This window comes from Gadus morhua, chromosome 7 (assembly GCF_902167405.1).
Source record: "Gadus morhua chromosome 7, gadMor3.0, whole genome shotgun sequence".
Taxonomy (NCBI): domain Eukaryota; kingdom Metazoa; phylum Chordata; class Actinopteri; order Gadiformes; family Gadidae; genus Gadus; species Gadus morhua.
In genome coordinates this window covers 13,055,924-13,073,258 of record NC_044054.1, presented here as the reverse complement: position 1 = coordinate 13,073,258, position 17,335 = coordinate 13,055,924, and the positions used below count along the sequence as shown (strand labels likewise).

General features: G+C 47.6%; 1 protein-coding gene and 1 long non-coding RNA gene across 4 annotated transcripts in view; one reads left to right on the top strand and one right to left on the bottom strand.

The window, feature by feature from the left end:
* Window positions 1-9: 9 nt before the first annotated feature.
* LOC115547582 (uncharacterized) lies at window positions 10-569 on the bottom strand. Its single transcript, XR_003977391.1, has 3 exons — window positions 348-569; window positions 222-263; window positions 10-142 (listed from the first exon to the last, which is right to left on the bottom strand). It is a non-coding gene; the product is annotated as an uncharacterized LOC115547582 (long non-coding RNA).
* A 10,559-nt stretch (window positions 570-11,128) lies between these two features.
* spns2 (SPNS lysolipid transporter 2, sphingosine-1-phosphate) overlaps window positions 11,129-17,335 on the top strand; it is a 76,466-nt gene continuing 70,259 nt past the window's right edge. For 2 of the 3 annotated variants that reach the window (XM_030360505.1, XM_030360506.1), the window contains exon 1: window positions 11,130-11,593. In XM_030360505.1, coding sequence (XP_030216365.1) covers window positions 11,362-11,593 — 232 coding nt within the window. In that variant the 5' untranslated portion in view covers window positions 11,130-11,361. Of the gene's footprint in view, window positions 11,594-17,335 lie in introns of all 3 variants that reach the window. The other variant, XM_030360504.1, reaches the window with a different exon arrangement.

Sequence of the window (17,335 nt, the reverse complement as noted above, 5' to 3'; positions counted from 1 at the left end):
CCTCACCCACCTTTAACTTATGTTCCAAAATTTGGATCTCCAAAGCATCCTTTTGCATCTTTTGCCTTATGTGGTCCATTTCCAAGTCTGCTTTATTTATTTGTTTTTTCCAGATAGATTTTATAGAGCTCTTTGACTGAAGCTATAGGAATGCAAAAGATGACATTGGATTTCACAGTGCCAAGTACAGCGTTTCATTATAATTCCAGGGAGAATCTTACAGAGGTAAGCTGTGAATTAGAAGTGGATGGCCTCTCTTCATCCTGATTGAGAGAAAGAAGATGTCAGTTTTAAATTGTAACAACGCTATCATCAACTTTTAGAGGTTATTTTTAAAAGGTGATAACCTCAATAGGCCTTTCCTCTTCCCTTTCAAATGCCGCTGACAATGTTTTCTCCATCATCTTCCTGTAATGACATTAACAGTTGTGTTCAGCAATTATCAAGACATTATTTATAATCTGTGGAAGGTGAAGAATTGTTACAATTGCATGGAGGTTGGTGAGGGCATCTGGTTCCAGTAGGGCGATGACGCCATCAGTAACTGGAAGAAGATGATTAGACAGTGAAATTATTACTTGAGCCAGAATATTGCCCCATCTAATTTGCAACGCGCTGGGTTGCGTGTACATATTTAATTATTCTGAATAACCAACATCTTATAAAGGCACTTCTATCCTGGGGGGTGGGGGGGGGATCAGAGGAGCTCCCTCCAGGGATGCCCTCAGCCACAGGACGCATATTCTGTTGGCTGAGGGCCATCTCCTCAGCCACTGTGAAGGCTGCAGGTGGTGGACCCCCTCCAGTCTTCCGGCCTCTGCTTTTTTCGATTTGCTAACATGGAGGAAAATGTTACCCTAATATTCAGTAAGCGCCATTTTGAAGACACATATATGTATACATACATACAATGCATTTTGCCTAGGTGTAGCCTTCTAATATATTTTAAATCCTATTAAATTATTGGCAGTGTTTGGGGTGGCTGAGAAATGTATAAATATAGACCCATCACATGTTGAATATAGCTGTTAAATTAGGTAGAGCGAGCAAAACAGCACAATTGATTTGATTTCAATTAAACATTAGTTTACCTGTTTGAACTATATTTTATACTTCATTTTTATTTGCTGGCCAAGTCCTCTTGGGGCAACTCGGGTTGTTCCTGTGCGCGCGCGCACACACACACACACACACCACACCACACACACACACACACACACACACACACACACACACACACACACACACACACACACACACACACACACACACACACACACACACACACACACACACACACACACACACACACACACACACACACACACACACACACACACACAATTTACATATTGAATAAGTGGAAGATATTAACTTTCCTCTTATTTTATTTTACCATTTTATTTACTCACGCATTGACTTGTTCAGCAATTTCCTGCCAAGCTCTCTCTCGCGCTCTCGCTGCCGCGGCGGTATTGCTTTTTTGGTGAAAATTGGTAACTGCTCTGCATATGCGTGCATGAGAATTTCCAATTCCGTGGGGGAAAAGTAACTGGATCTCCGTTTTTGGTCCATGTTTGATCATGTTATCAGAGATCCATTGATGATGGCTCTTTATAGTCAACAGGCACGCCCCCAACCCAGCGTGAACACACTCAGAGTTGATTAAGCCAACGCTGATCACCTGTTCTGAAACCGAAAACCCAGAGTTGCTTTTCAACCCTGAACTCTAAGTCAACCAACTCATAGCGCAGGATTAAACTCAGAGTATGTTAAACCAGCTACCTGAAACAGGCCTCAGCTTGAAAACAAACAACACAACTTTACATTGTATTGCACGGCACGCACAGCCAGACATTGGCGACCGGAATAAAGTAGCAATTGGTACAAATTTTTGTACCAATTTCTTTGTAATGGGTACAAATACAAAGAAAATTAATCTCTTCACGGGCACAGCCATTGTTGTTGATTTTAAATGCTCTTACACACTTGATTGCTACTTTATTCCAGTGCTACGAGACAGGAAATTACGTCACAAGTCGTAAGGCTGGTTTACGAGGCATCTGGAACACACCATAACTCGGTACCTGATGACTGTTCAGGAGTTCTTTGCAAACCACCTCATGTTTTGTTGTAACCTTATACTACTGGTAATAAAGCCTTAATCCTTCAAACCTAGTCCTTCTCGAAGAGTATTAGGTTGTGTGGTTTTATCCTTACGTATCCAGAAACCTGTCAAAATTGGACCAGGTTTTCCACTAGATGGAGCCATTTAGTTTAAAAAGCCTCCGATACCAAAGCATCATGCCTATCTCGGAGGGCCTCGGGTGGAGTGTCTAAAGATGTCTTATCATCTGGGAGGACGAGTGTGGAAATATCGGTTGTTTACTGCTGGGGAAGAACTCTGGAGCAGACGAGAAAGCACCACCATTTCTCACCTGTCAAGGCAAGCTGCACACCACATGCGGTTAATGGTGTTCTCTGGCGCATTATCCCAGAGGCCGGCTTGACCTGAGTTGAGTCCTTGGTTAATTTATTACGTTGCACTTTGACAAATTCTTTGGAAAAACCAAAAAAATGTTTTTTTGTTTATGAGTAAGAAGTTGATTTACGTTTTCCATTTGCACATTTCCTTTTTTCTGATCAGCTTTCTTTGGCGAGGTTAAAATCCTTAAGACGTAGGCTAGGCCTGTATCAATATCTTGAATCATTTAATGGAATAACCCTGTATCAATATATTCATAATTTGGCTAATTTAAGTGAAATTGTATCATAAACCTTACACTAACTGCTCGTTAGTCTGTTTAAAACCATATCTCATAATTCACGTATTCATGCAGTGTCCTCTTTGAATAGCACTATTAGCATCGGCCTGTATAGAATTAGCCCTGAAGCGATTCTGCAACTGCACTTCTTCAACCTCAAATGAGTTCATGGAATACGATAGGTTTAGCCTTTGCTCATCTCAAGCTGTTGTCAAGTCTCAGGCTTACAGTCTGACACACGTGTCATGTATTGAGATACCCAAACGTCACAGTGTCAATCACTGTCAAAACTGTCCGAAAAAAGCAGTTATGGAGAGTCTGGGGCCCCTTGGTTAATCCTTCTATTGTCAGCTCGTCACATATTTCTCCTGGAGACGGTTGAACTGCAGGGCGCTGGTGGTTTAAACCTCCAGTCAAGGTCACGCACAAGGTCAAGCCAACCCTGGGGTCAATGCTCATCCAATCAGTGAGGAGAAAAACCTTTGTTGTTTTATTTGTGATAACATTTACCTTTACATTGACACTTTTATCCAAAGCGATTTACAATACGTACATTTGTCAGAAGAAAGTGAAATAATATGCTGTCGGTACAGTAAGGATGTTCATAGAGCCAAGTGCAAAGCACTAATGATCATCACTAGGTTAACCCATTCCCTGTATACAACAAAGATAGCTAGCTAGGGTAAGATGCTACACAACTCAGTACTATAACTAAATATTAACTGAATATAAATTAATATTTGTAGTGATAATCACCAAAAATAAAGTGTGGCGCTTCCATTGTATCTGTTCCTTAACCTTCAGGCCCAACGCGGTTAAGGCGTTTCGAGGGGTGGAAGAGAGCGGGTTCCTCCCTTCCCAGAAGCTGCGTCGACGCTCTTGTCATGGCGGAACCGTGACTACGAGGAAATCGCTTCATCGTAGATTAAGCGAGCCAGCCGAGGACAGTAAGTGAAAAGCGTGCGCAAAAAAGAACAACCACGTATGCCAAAAGGTATGTGCGGAAAAACACTGGCCCCTGCGACAGTTTAAACCTGCCATTAAAACACAATAGGTATTGTGAGAACCGTGGTTCGGCCCACTTTATCAGCATACCTCGCCGGCTTCCCCCTGTTGACCCCGGCCTTACAGGAAGCTGCCACAATGCCTAATAAATTGTCTGGGACGATCAATGCTGGAGCTGGGGGGGCCGATAGAGCTAGGGGTCGGTGGGCTGATGGTGGGAGGTGGTGGCAGACCAGGGAGCAGTAGCGGATGTGCGGGTGTTTACTCAGAAACACTGGAACATTCCAACGTGGAGCGTAGGGCCACTTTTTGGACACATCCACACAAACACACACACACACACACACACACACACACACACACACACACACACACACACACAGTAACCACGATAACGACGCCTGCTGCGTAATATCAGCAGTGGAGGACTTGTGCACGTGTGTGTGTGTGTCTTTGTGTGTGTGTGTGTGTGTTCAGGGGGGGTGTGTAGGGGGTGTGTGTTGTGATGACAGTAGAATGACGCAGAAGTGGGCACGGTGTATCTGTCCCGTGTTCGCCCGCGCCCCCTCCTACGAGGCCGGCTGGGGGGCCATCAAACCACATCTGTGGCCGTGAAGTGGCACACTCCGTCCTTATCAGCCCCCAGCAGGTGGACCGCGTGTGACGTCAAGTGCCCCTCACGCCCGCCCCCCACCCTCGCTGTCAGAGGCCCCCCGTCAGCCCGGTGACATCATATTTACCAATGCTTGTGTGATTCTCTGGAAGTCAGCAGGCTTCCACCAGAAGCGCCCGGCTGTTTGTGTTTCCCCTGATAGAGGGACAGCTCTGTCCGCTCGCGGTCTCGACAGCAACACATAACAAACATGATATGTAATAGGTTGTGACAAGACGCAAACATGTTATGAATGTAACAAACGATGAATACTATTAGTATTCTCTAGAATTGTTATTATTTGGTGCAGAACCATGTGTCTTTATTAGAAATTAATATATAGAATATCGAAAAAAATGCAGATGAGCAAATATACATTTATTTCGATTAATACATTTGTCGTTCAAGTTTGTGTGGCTAACTTTACCAATAGAAATGCAAGTGCATTATCTAGAGTGGTTGGTGAATTTGAACAGTCAGGAAAGCCGTTTATTGTTAGGACTATGACGACATGTGACAACACCATTCACGCATACAATCCACATCCGTCAAAATGCATGTTTAACATGCACTTCCGTACCTGATAAAGACCCAAAAAAAGCATGAATGTAACTAAAAACCAGCAGAGGCTCTGGTGAAAAGCTGCAGGGCTCCCAGACCCTTTCCCACTGCGCCGTGAGCCTTATTCACGGCCCCATGTGAAATACAGCGGAAGTGTGCAGCCAAGGCTGAGGTTGGGCCCATAATGGCATGTGTGCGCTTTGGGTCCATGTATTTAGCATTCCTGTTTAGGAGGACCGGTGGTCACGGGGACTGTGAGGAGGAGGAGGGGCCGGCGGCTCACAGAGGAAAGCCAGAGTAATTACAAAGATCCATCCCATCTATAAATACAGATCCCTGCCACCGCGCGGACACTTCACTGGGAAAAACATCTCTGTGTCTTCCTGTAGCCGTTTACAGTCCATCCCCGCCCTGACGTCCTTTCACCGAGAACCCTATTACTGTTCCGTGATACACCTTTGATCCAGCGGGACGGTGAACTCAGCCACAGATCACTAAGAGCAGGTAGGGTCTCTCAAGGTGGCCTCCAGGGGACACCGAGGACACAAATAGAAGTAGCGAGCCATTTCTCTTCATGTTAACGACACGATGGTTTGGGACTCTATGCTATTCCTTTCACCTGCGCTCTAGCGCCCGGGTATTTATGGTTCTCTGTGAAGGTGAGGGTTAAAGCACAGGGAGCCCTTGCTCTCTGCTCCCAGACAGATACTCTTGAGACGGATGACCCCACCCAAACGAAGGGTCTGGCGTCCTGGGCGGGTTGGGGATGAATAATGAAACAGGTAGATGAAAGAGGTTGTCCATGGACCCTGAAGCCTATATTTAGTCCCCGCTGACTCCCACAGGCTCCTCCTCCCGCTACCTGCGACAACGTGTGAAAGATCCTCACCGACCGCACTCTTCAGTCCTCCGGTCTCCATCTCGCCACAGCTCTGGGTCGGCTCGCACAAATAACTACGCTCTTATTGGGTAGTTATTTTTCCACTGGTCAGTGAGTTGGTTTAATGCAAAAATTGTATTTACATTTCCTTATCCTCATTATGTATACCTAGCCAGTTTGCATATAGTAGGGCTTTGTTCTGATATATCGGGGCAGTAAAATACAAGGATATCAAAATGAGAGATAAAATATGCAAATATCTTCCCTTACTTAGAGGAGAGAAGAGCCACATGGTGGTGAAATGGGGCTGGTGTGTGCGTGTGCGTGTGCGTGTGTGTGTGTGTGTGTGTGTGTGTGTGTGTAAGCGTGTAAGGAAGGACACTTCAGTTCTTGGCTTCAGTCAGACAGACTGCTGAGGAGTCAGCTGAGGGGTCAGGGGTCGCGGGTGATCACAGGGAGGAGGTCAGGCTGGCAGAAGGCCCACACTGCTAGCTTGACCGCAGGCCAGACGGCTGCAGCCCCCTGCGACAGCAGACGCATGCCGGCGGCGGACATAGGGGTGGTCTGACGGCGGAGGACGCGATGATGATGATGATGATGATGATGATGATGATGATGATGATGACCAAGACGACATGCAGAGATAAGCCTTCCTCATCTTGCCATCGCGCTACCTTGGTGGAATAGTATTTTGATAGCAAAAAATGTCCTCTCGTTTCGGGGGATGTTTTTAGGTGAACACCCAACTGTATTTAGTATTCACTGCCACCTCCTGCTTCCTATTACGTTTCTCACTCTTCCGTGACCTGTCTGACTGCTTGTACCACTTCCTGTTTTTTTAATCTTTGCATTTTTATGCTTTATTATAAAGCGTTAGGAGTGTGATAGACAGGACGGTACGAGAGATAGAGGGGAGGACATGCAGCAAAGGATCACGGGCCGGAATCAAACCCAGGTCGCTGCAATCAGGACTGAGCCTTAATGGTCCACGCTCTAACCCGGTTAGCCACAGGCGCGCCCACAAACACTTCCTTGACCATCGGTGTTGTTATTGACACAACACAACCAGGAATTGCAACCAGGAATTGAAAATAGAAAATGGGTCAGACGTTACGTTTCCCCCTTTCAAGAATAGAGCCGTGGCGGAGAGTAAGACCCGTTTGCTCCACGATACAATCTCTGGTGTCGAAAGGGAGAGTGCGGCCATAAGAAGGCCCGTAGCGGCCCCTCAACACAGTCGTATCAGTTCTTAATGTGGAGGTCTTTAGTTAAATCAGCCCCCTCGGCTCTCTGAGATCTAACGGGGCTCCGGGGGTTGCGGTCGTGTTCTGCGGCTCAGCTCCTATCTGATCGCCAGGCCTCATAGCCAAACAGAGCTGAATTGACAGCTTCACTCGCTATCAGTGCGAAAACATGTTTCCCCATAGATAGACTTTTGTCCATGTCAGACGCGGCCGACAGGAACTTCCATAGCCGGTTTGGGTGTGGACTCAGGACAGACCCGGGGAGGGTCAAGGCACATTCAGATAATCCTTAAGGACCATATAGGAAAACATGTTGACTCAAGGGGACCGAAACGTCTGTTCTCTGGCATAGAAATGATAAATGTACACAGTAGCTTGAGTGAAGCCTTTTGGTCTGTGCAGGAACCTCTGTTCAATAGGGCAGGGAAAGTTCATACATGTTGTGTTTGCTGGAGAGGACATCTACATGTGTGTCACACATGTCTCAGAGGCGTCACGTGTCAACGTGAACCAGTCAGTCCCTTGATTGGCTCTCCAGGTTTCATTCACAACTAAATTATTAATCACATGTCATTTAATAATAACGATAAACAGAACATAATAGCGAGGGACTTCACTGACCAACAGTCACACCTGAGTGTGAGATTGTGGACAATGGAGGGATTGGATTGATCCGAAGCCGACCGCATTGACCGTGAATGTTTGCTCAGGGTACAGCCCGCAGAGACGCCGGTCTTATGAAACACACTGGGGCCTGGCTCAGCATCGCCTGAGGCTCCGATACGAGTTTCTCCCAAGGAAAGAGAAGGGTTGGGGGTTGGTGGTGGTGGTGGTGGTGTTGGGGGGGCAGGGATGTAAACTTTTGAGGACAGACCCACGTTAGCATGCAGAGGGAGTCCAGCTTATCAGCCCTACAGACGCACTGGGCTTCTGCGATTAAGGGGAGGTTATCTCCCATCCTGCACGCAAGCCCCTTGGCCTCCGCCGAGCGCAGACAGGAAGGAAGGCAGGGGTGTGTGTGTGTGTTGTGTGTATGATTGTGCGTTTGTGTGTTTGTGTGTGTGTGCATGTTACTGTGTGTCTACATGTGTATGTGTGTGTGTGAGTGTTTGTGTACGTGTTGCATGTGTGTGTGTGTGTGTGTGTGTATGTGCGTGTTACTGTTTGCCTACATGTGTGTGTGTGTGTGTGCATGTGTGTGCGTGGGTGTGTATGCATGTGTAAGTGTGTGTGTCTACATGTGTGTGCGTGTATGTGTGCGTGTGTGTGTGTGTGTGCGTGTGTGTGTGTGTGTGTGTGCGTTTGTGTGTTCGGCATGTGTGTGTGTGTGTGTGTGTGTATGACTCCACGGCTCAAAGGCACACAGCAGAGCTACGCCAGCGGGCAGACAGAGACACCCCCTCCACCCCCCCCCCCCCCCCCCAAAAAAAAAACGGTCTGCCACTGTGGAAAACAAACATGATCCCCAAGACATGACCAGCATCGCAAAAACATCTGAGAGAAAAGAGAGAGGAGGGGAGGTTAGGGGTTTAGAGGGGGGCACCCTGGGTAATAGGGAGAGAGTGAGGGAGCGGACTTCCACTGTCTTAGCACCCCTGATCCTCCACAGAACATCCCAAGGAGGGTTCCCAGCTCTTAACGGCCTGGTTTCCCCTGGTCAGGACTGAGCTGGTTAAGAAAGCAATTCCTTATGCAGACCCATGATCCTGGCATCAGGCAAGAAGACTTACAACCGAGTAATCTAGTCTCCCTTGATGTGTTCAAAGGACTCCTTGAAGACTTAGAACGCTCTATGTTCCTTTCTACACTCTGGTTACCAAATATTACATGTTCTTTTGTTGTTGTTTTTGTCCTTTTGGTCAGGTCAGATTGAAACTCACATGTCTGGATAAATAAAGGTTGAAATCCAAAACGTGTATCATCGAGTTGTTCCGTCTCAATAGTTACGACTCCCTTTACTGATGCGTCGTCACGGTTTCCCATGAGCCTCTCGCTCAACCACACTGTTTGCTTTGTTTCAACCCTACTTTGAATGACATGGATTCCACTCGATGTTACGGGTTACCCATTTGATGTATAGATATGTACCAGAGTACTCCTGTGTGCGATGAAGGAAATACAAGCTTTAATCAGGCTGTTAGGGAAATACACCAAATGAAAAACGATCCCCCGCAACAAGAAGGGGTCTCCACGTGTGACCACCTGGACCTGAGTGAACAGAGTTTCGGTTCTGTGAGTGCCGAAGCCTTTTCAGCCCTGCTCCCTGAGATCCACCACAGCATTGCCAAGAGCTGAAGGAGCCAGAGCCAGAGGAACTCCCCAATCGGTGCCTGGATCGAAGAAGCTTGCCTCCTCCTCCTCCTCCTCCTCCTCCTCCTCCTCCTCCTCCCCCCTCTCCAATCTCCAACGCTCCTATCTCTCCTGCACGGCCTTCCAAAGAAGCGTGTTTACCTGATGGATATACGCTTTGAGATAAGAACACCAATGATTTGTTACCAGGTCTTCTGGCGTGGGTGTCTGCTGTCTCGGCTTTGATGTTCCTGCCCTGCGGTGCTGGTAGTTAGGCTGATGGTGTCCAAGCAGAAGACGGACCAGAACACCGTGTGCGACGCAGGCTTTGAACGACCACGGTCGCTAGAGAGAACAAAAGGCTTATCGACTGTTGGTCCCTTCTCAGCTCTCAACCAAGTTCAACCCCTAGTTAGCCGGCTAGCTAGCGCTGTGCTGTCCAGCGCCCCCTCCGGCACTGCCTAATGGGTCCTTCTGTATGGCTCCTCAACCCCCAGCAGGGAGTCCCCAAGGGGTTTCCGCCGGCATGGCACTCACCTTCCTCATAGTCTCCTTCCACAATGTCTCGAGGCACCAACATGTCCTCCTCATGCACCGTGGTGACAATACTCTCCATTTTTACATTTAAGTTTCTCTTTAAGATACTCCTGATTAAGTCAGCTGTTCCTAACATGGTCCCAAAGTTTCAGACACAAGGTAGACACACACACACACGTGTACACACACACATGTACACACACACACACACACACACACACACACACACACACACACACACACACACACACACACACATATGCAGCACACAGGCATGGAAACATATACACACATGCAGGTGCAAACAAGTACGTGAACGCATTCAGACACTCCAGCGTGTGTGTGTGTGTGTGTGTGTGTGTGTGTGTGTGTGTGTGTGTGTCTGTGTGTGTGTGTGTCTGTGTGTGTGTGTCTGTATCTGTGTGTGTGTGTGTGTGTCTCTGTGTGAGAAGTACACATCCCTGACCTCTAGAAATGGAATTCCCAGTGTGGAGCCAGCTCTACCTGTGTGCCAGATTGAAGACATGCAGGAGATTTATACCATCAGTTGCCGTGCGTTTGACCTACTTACATGCACACATCCCCAGAAGGCTGTGACTATGGTCCACATAGAGGTGGGCTGGCTATGCCGTTGATTGGCCATTTAATCAGATAGATAGGCCTACAGAAAATGGAAAAATACAGGTAACTAGGTACGTTTTTGTCCGCATAAAAGCATGAAATCAAAAGAGAAAAGGTAGAAAGGAGGAATTGCTCAACAAGTCAGTTGAAAGAACCGAGAGGCTAAATGATAATAAGTTGTTACGATAATCATAACTATAAAAACATTAAAGTGGCTTGCTTTGCAACCACACAAATTATTATTAGAATTATTATAAATAGTATTTGGCAAGTAGATATTCTAATTACTATTATGTATAGCCTATTGTTAGTAGGCCATAACTATTATTCTGAGCGCAAATAATTATTTCACTGATAGTGAGACTACTTAGCTTATCTCTTGGAGCATCACCATGTGAGAAAAATGCTATCGCAGACAAGACAGCAGAAGTCACCAGCAACATACCTGAGATGTCAACGCACTCAAGTTGCAATTCCCCGCATTCTGTACAGAATCAGGTGCCTCCACCAATCATTGGCTGTTGGCCTTAGGGGCGGAGCCTCGACGGCACGCCCACCACACTAGCACTTCAAGCCTCATAGAAAAATCACTAAGGAGCGCATTGCCCGTCGCTGCACTACTAAAGACATGACCCAAGGAGTGCGTCTCGCGTTGAAACACTCCAGCCAATAATTTCAACGCCACACACCACAAGCACTCCACGTCGGATCTTTTTTCGCTCTTTTTTTCCGCTGTTACACGTTTTATTTTCCCTTCTGCCCCTGTTTGTCTCGTCCTCCTTTGCACTGGATCTTTCGTGCAAGAAGATGTGTGTGGAGAGCGATGGATGCGAGATCGAGGGCTGCAGCAGTTCGGATGAGGTGCAGACGCTCTCCGGCAGCATGAGTCCCGCTCTGAAATCCACCGCGGAACTCCACCCCTGCAAGCCCGGACACAAATTCCGCGCTGCGCTGATGAGATGCCGGACCCCGACCGCTGCCGCCGGGATCCTGAGCTTCGGGAACGTCCTGAATTACATGGATAGATGCACCGTAGCCGGTAAGAGTCCACGCGTCCTTTTGTGCGCTCCCCTGAACAGAGCGGTCATTCTTAATATCGTCTTAATATTCTTGATCTGATTGATCTGAATATGGAAAACACTGCAGGCCCTATAACCAAACAACTCAGCGTTGGTAGCCTGTACATTCTACATTGTTTGTATGTTATTGTAAACGGTAAACGATGCTCTCAACTGATGAGGTAGAGATAGTCAGTGTGTAGTGTCAGTATTATAGCACAGTCCTGCTATAATAGGCAAATCAAACAATGCCCACGCTCAGCAGATAGTGCTATCATCCCGGGGATGTGTGTGCGTGTGTTTTAAGGTAGATGATTGTACAGGCCTGTGTGATTCAATCAAATCGATCAGCATATCATGGCGGTGGTGAATGGTGAGCGATAGAGGACTTCCTGGGGGATCATTGATGATCAATTATCTTAGGGTGACCTCGTCACTCAACTCCATCACCTAGTGTCACTGTCAGAAGACCGCTTGGTTTTCACAGCTCCCGCTGCTCTAGGCTATTTAAACCTTTACCAACTTGTATCATCACTACGCCGGTTCTGAGCAGGCGTTTTGTGTTGGCTCTCTAAAGTGTCCGCACTTTTTATTATAAGGAAGATAAAGAATATATATCCTTGTTATTCATCTATTATAAACACAATATGGACATTGAACTAGTTTGAAGTGGTACCATTTGCCAACTGATGGGCAACAGATGATAGTCCGAGGTCTGATAGCTGATTCTAAGTCAACACTGATAATGGAACGTCTTGTTTTTTCATCTCTTAAACTGTCCACCTCCAGTAGGCCTTGTAGGAGGCGACACCACCTTAATAACCTGATATAGCAACTATGTCGCCAGGCAGGAATTATGTAACGCATTGCTGTGCAATTTATTAACAGCAAGCATACCCAGTTTAGAGATTTAAAATATGACAAACCTTTGCATATTTCCCAGCGTATCAGTTGTCAGCTTAGCCACCTGCAGTCTAGCCAAAGAAGCGCTTAACATCTTCTAAAGGGTTAAACATATTGCAGCAAGACTAGAGTGTGTGTGTGTGGTGTGTGTGTGTGTGTGTGTGTGTGTGTGTGTGTGTGTGTGTGTGTGTGTGTGTGTGTGTGTGTGTGTGTGTGTGTGTGTGTGTGTAGAGGGGGGGGGGGGGCTCATCTCATGGCTAGCTGTTCTTTATAATACAACAGAAAGCCTCTCTCTTAAAAAAATGTAATACACGGAAGTAACGTTGACATGAGTGAGAGAAGGTAAAATCCTTAGAGAACAGGAGACAGAATATAGGGACCTAGACTAGATTGCCAAATGTACGATCACTCTAGGCTGTAGATTTGGTCCTTTTTTGATTATTCTGTATTTCTCTCTCTCGGGATGTCTTCAACGTAGTGTGTGTGCGGCGTGTGTGTGTGTATGTGTTTGATGGACAGCCGTCCATATCTTATCTCTGCATCTCAAAGCACCACTCTGCCTCAGAAAACAGCTTTACCAGAGAGCCGAATCCCATCGGTGCCTGTCTCCCCCTGTAGCATTATACTACTACTATTACTACTACTACTAGTACTACCACTACTACTACTACTACTAATACTAATAATACTACTACTACTACTACTGCTACTATTCTACAGCTACAACTACCACTAATACTGCCACATCCACTACTCCTTCTACTTGTACTACTGTGCTTCAATCAGCGAGAGATCTCTCCATGAATGGGGTGTTTGACAGCAGCCCCTGTCTGTCAATGTAGGGGTAGATTCTCCTGCAGGTAGATCTGTGATCGTTCAGGTGAGGTTTTGCCTCTCCAAGGTCTGATCTGGTCAGAGGGATGGAGGAAGTGGTTTATGGTGCATCAATGTGTGCTTGGGAGAGGCGTTTGGGTGTGTGTCTTCGTTCTTTGTGTGGGTGGGTGAGTGTGTGTCTTGGTATCTCTCTATCTCTCTATCGCTTTCGCTCTCCATTACTCTCTCTCTCTCTCTCTCTCTCTCTCTCTCTCTCTCTCTCTCTCTCTCTCCTCTCTCTCTCTCTCTCTCTCTCTCTCTCTCTCTCGCTCTCTCTCTCTCTCTCTCTCTCTCTCTCTCTGTCTCTCTCTCTCTCTCTCTCTCTCTCTCTCTCTCTCTCTCTCTCTCTCTCTCTCTCTCTCTCTCTCTCTCTCTCTCTCTCTCTCTCTCTCTCTCTCTCTCTCTCTCTCTCTCTCTAATGCTGCATGTATTCCATTGGGTCATGCTGGAGCTCTCCGCCACGGCAGCAATTAGGTGTTGGAGCTTCTGGTGTAGCGTGGTGGGGACGGAGGAGGGGTGGAGGAGGAGGAGGTGGGTTGTGATGTATGGCACCCCCCCTCCCTCCTCCCCTCCCTCCTCCTCCTCCTCCTCCTCCTCTTCTTCATCACTTTCACAACATACACAGCACCTGCCTTAATAGCAGAGGCTACATACACGTGCATGTGCACACCCCAACACACACACACACACCCACACACACACACACACACACACACACACACACACACACACACACACACACACACACACACACACACACACACACACACACACACACACACACACACACGCGCACACACACACACACACACACACACACACATCCACACACACACACACACACACACACACACACACACACACACACACACACACACACACACACACACACATAAGCGCACATACGCATCTTCCTCCCAGAGCTGTCATTGAATACACAGGCAGGTTTTTTTTCTACCTCTCTTTTCTTCTCGCTTCTCTCTTTCTCACTCTCTCTCTTTCTCCCTCGCTAACTCTCTTTCTCTCTCCTATCCTTTCCTCTCGCTCTCCTCGCACTATATTTCATCACGTATTCCCTCCTTCTCACCCTTTCTCTCTCTCTCTCTCTCCCTCTCTCTCCCTCAGTGGGAGGTTCTCATCATATAGCGCATCTGGCTTATCTGTACTGGGTCTATGGTATACAATACAATCATGGACACACACACACACACACACACACACACACAAACACACATACACACATACACAAATACAAACAAACAAACACACAAATACATACACACACACATACATAAAATACATACACACAAACAGCTGAAAGCTAGGCTGAACACGAGAGGGAGAGAGAGAGAGAGAGAGTGACTAAGAGAATGAATAAGAGAGAGACGGGGGGAGGGAGGGAGCGAGGGAGGGAGGGAGCGAGGGAGGGAAGGAGGGGCTGGCCGGGTACTGCAGTGGCTTGTCGTCGCAGGGAGAGTGGACACGCTACAGACTGCAGCAGCCTGATAGTGCGGCTGCTGGTGGGTCTGCTGGTGGTGGTGGTGGTGTTGGTGGTGGTGGTGGCGAATGAAAAGCTCCTTGTGCTCCGCTCACTAGCATCACTCTGTGACCCCGACCAGCACCACTACAGCAGTCGCAACAATGACGGGAAAATAACACACACACACACACGCACACACAGACACAGACACAGGCAAGCGCACAAACAAACATCTGGAAAAGAATACACACACAAGCGCGCCCGCATAGGGGGACACGAATAGAACAACAGGCATGGAAGGTCTTACGAACATGCACACACACGCACGTGCGCACACACACACACACACACGCACACACACACACACACACACACACACACACACACACACACACACACACACACACACACACACACACACACACAATGACAACGTGCATATCAACTACAATTCAAAGCAGACGGCTGGCGTTTTCCGAGATGGTGTCTCGAACCACAAGAGAGGGAAACAGTTATATTGGAGGGTTTTGTTGTGGATTGATAGATTTAAAGCCAATATTCTCCAATGAAATACCCAATGCTTGTGCGTTGTAAAAACTACTATAAAAAGAAAACTTGTGATACTTCAGATGTCGACAGTAGAAATAGACTTCAAGAACTGTCACTGAGTTTAGGGCAATAAAGGAAAAATATTATTTATTAACGTATAAAAAATCCTTTAAAATCGGTTCTGGATAATTGCACGAATTCATCGTTACTCTGCGATCCACCGCAAGGTCTGCAGTTGTACGTTTGGTGCTCGGTTAAGGCTTTATAGTCTTAATGTGCTCTTAACAACAGACGCAGACACACTTTGCCATAAGCAAGACTGACAGTGGAGCTTGTCTATAGATAAGTAATTCATACATCCAGTGCTCCAGTCGCGTCTTCCGCCCAGAGGTCTCGTCTTGTGAGGGCCCTGCCTTGCTGCTGGCCCTGCTCCAGCTGGGACTCCTCGAAGGCAGGCTAGAGGTGTGTTTTGAGGGGAGCTTTTTGAGGAGACGGTGGCCTGCCAAGTGGCAGCAGCCGTCGTCTCCGAACCTCTAGGGAGGTAAACGAAGTTCACGCCCAGCTGGTCTTCACCCCTCTGACCCAAAATATGACCCAGAGAGCTGCCTGCGAGCCCTGACATAGACATTTGAGCTTTTTGGTTTTAGCGGACTTCTTGCTTTCGTTTTACGACGTGTCAATGAGAGTGTCTGGGTGAGAGAGAGTGTGTGTGTGTGTGTGTGTGTGTGTGTGTGTGTGTGTGTGTGTGTGTGTGTGTGTGTGTGTGTGTGTGTGTGTGTGTGTGTGTGTGTGTGTGTGTGTGTGTGTGTGTGTGGCTTTTTGGTGGCTTGTGTTTCAAGGCGTAGTACGTACTGTCTAAGAGCACTAATGAAGTGGTTCACACTGAAGTCTGGGCTGCATCTGCATCTGGGAAGAGCTGAGAGAGAGAGAGGATGACACACTTAGACACACACACACACACACACACACACACACACACACACACACACACACACACACACACACACACACACACACACACACACACACACACACACACGCGCACACACACACACACACAGAAACACACAGAGACAGCCCCGCCATTTAAAAAAAAATCACTTACTTTCTGCCTTTCTACAAAGAGAGAGACGCCTAAAGAATTTTATTTGGTGTCTGAAATCCCAGTGCCTGATGGTCTCCACCCTGATCTCCACCGCAGACAGTCCGAGCCCCCCCACGCCACGGCTTAGACAGGATTAGGGTGTCTTCAGGGGGATTCAAGGGTTCAGACAGGCAGCGGCACTTCTTTGCCTGGTGGACCCCCCAACAGCCCCGTCCATGGTGCTAGGGTCCCCATGAACCACCGCCCCAGCCTGTGATCACTGTGCATCCCTGCAACCCCCAATACCCCACCCGTCATCAGAGAAATGGGGTATAGGCGTCTTCTGGCTTAATCTACTCTAAACCTTAATATCAGGGTGTCCCAGATTATTGCTGCCCGGCAGGCCCGTGATAAGCCTCCTAGCCTCCTAGCCTTCCAGCCTCCTAGCTTCCTAGCCTTCCATCCCCCTAGTCTCTAGCCTCCAAGCCTCCCTGCTGCTCAATCTCCCAGCCTCCAAAAAGCTTCCCAATCTCTTAGCCTCCAATTCTCCTATTCTTTTAGCCTCCCACCCCTCCCATCTTCTATCCTCAAAGCCCCCCCCCCCCCCCCCCCCCCTCCTCCTAGCCTCAGAGCCTCCTAGCCTCCTAGCCTCCTAGCCCCCTCAGTCAAGAGGCTCATTAGTAGAGACCTGCCCAGTGTGTTTGCATGGAACAGCCTATGGCCACGTGTGCTAATCAGGGTCATGAATAATCACAGACACACACACACACACACACACACACACACACACACACACACACACACACACACACACACACACACACACACACACAC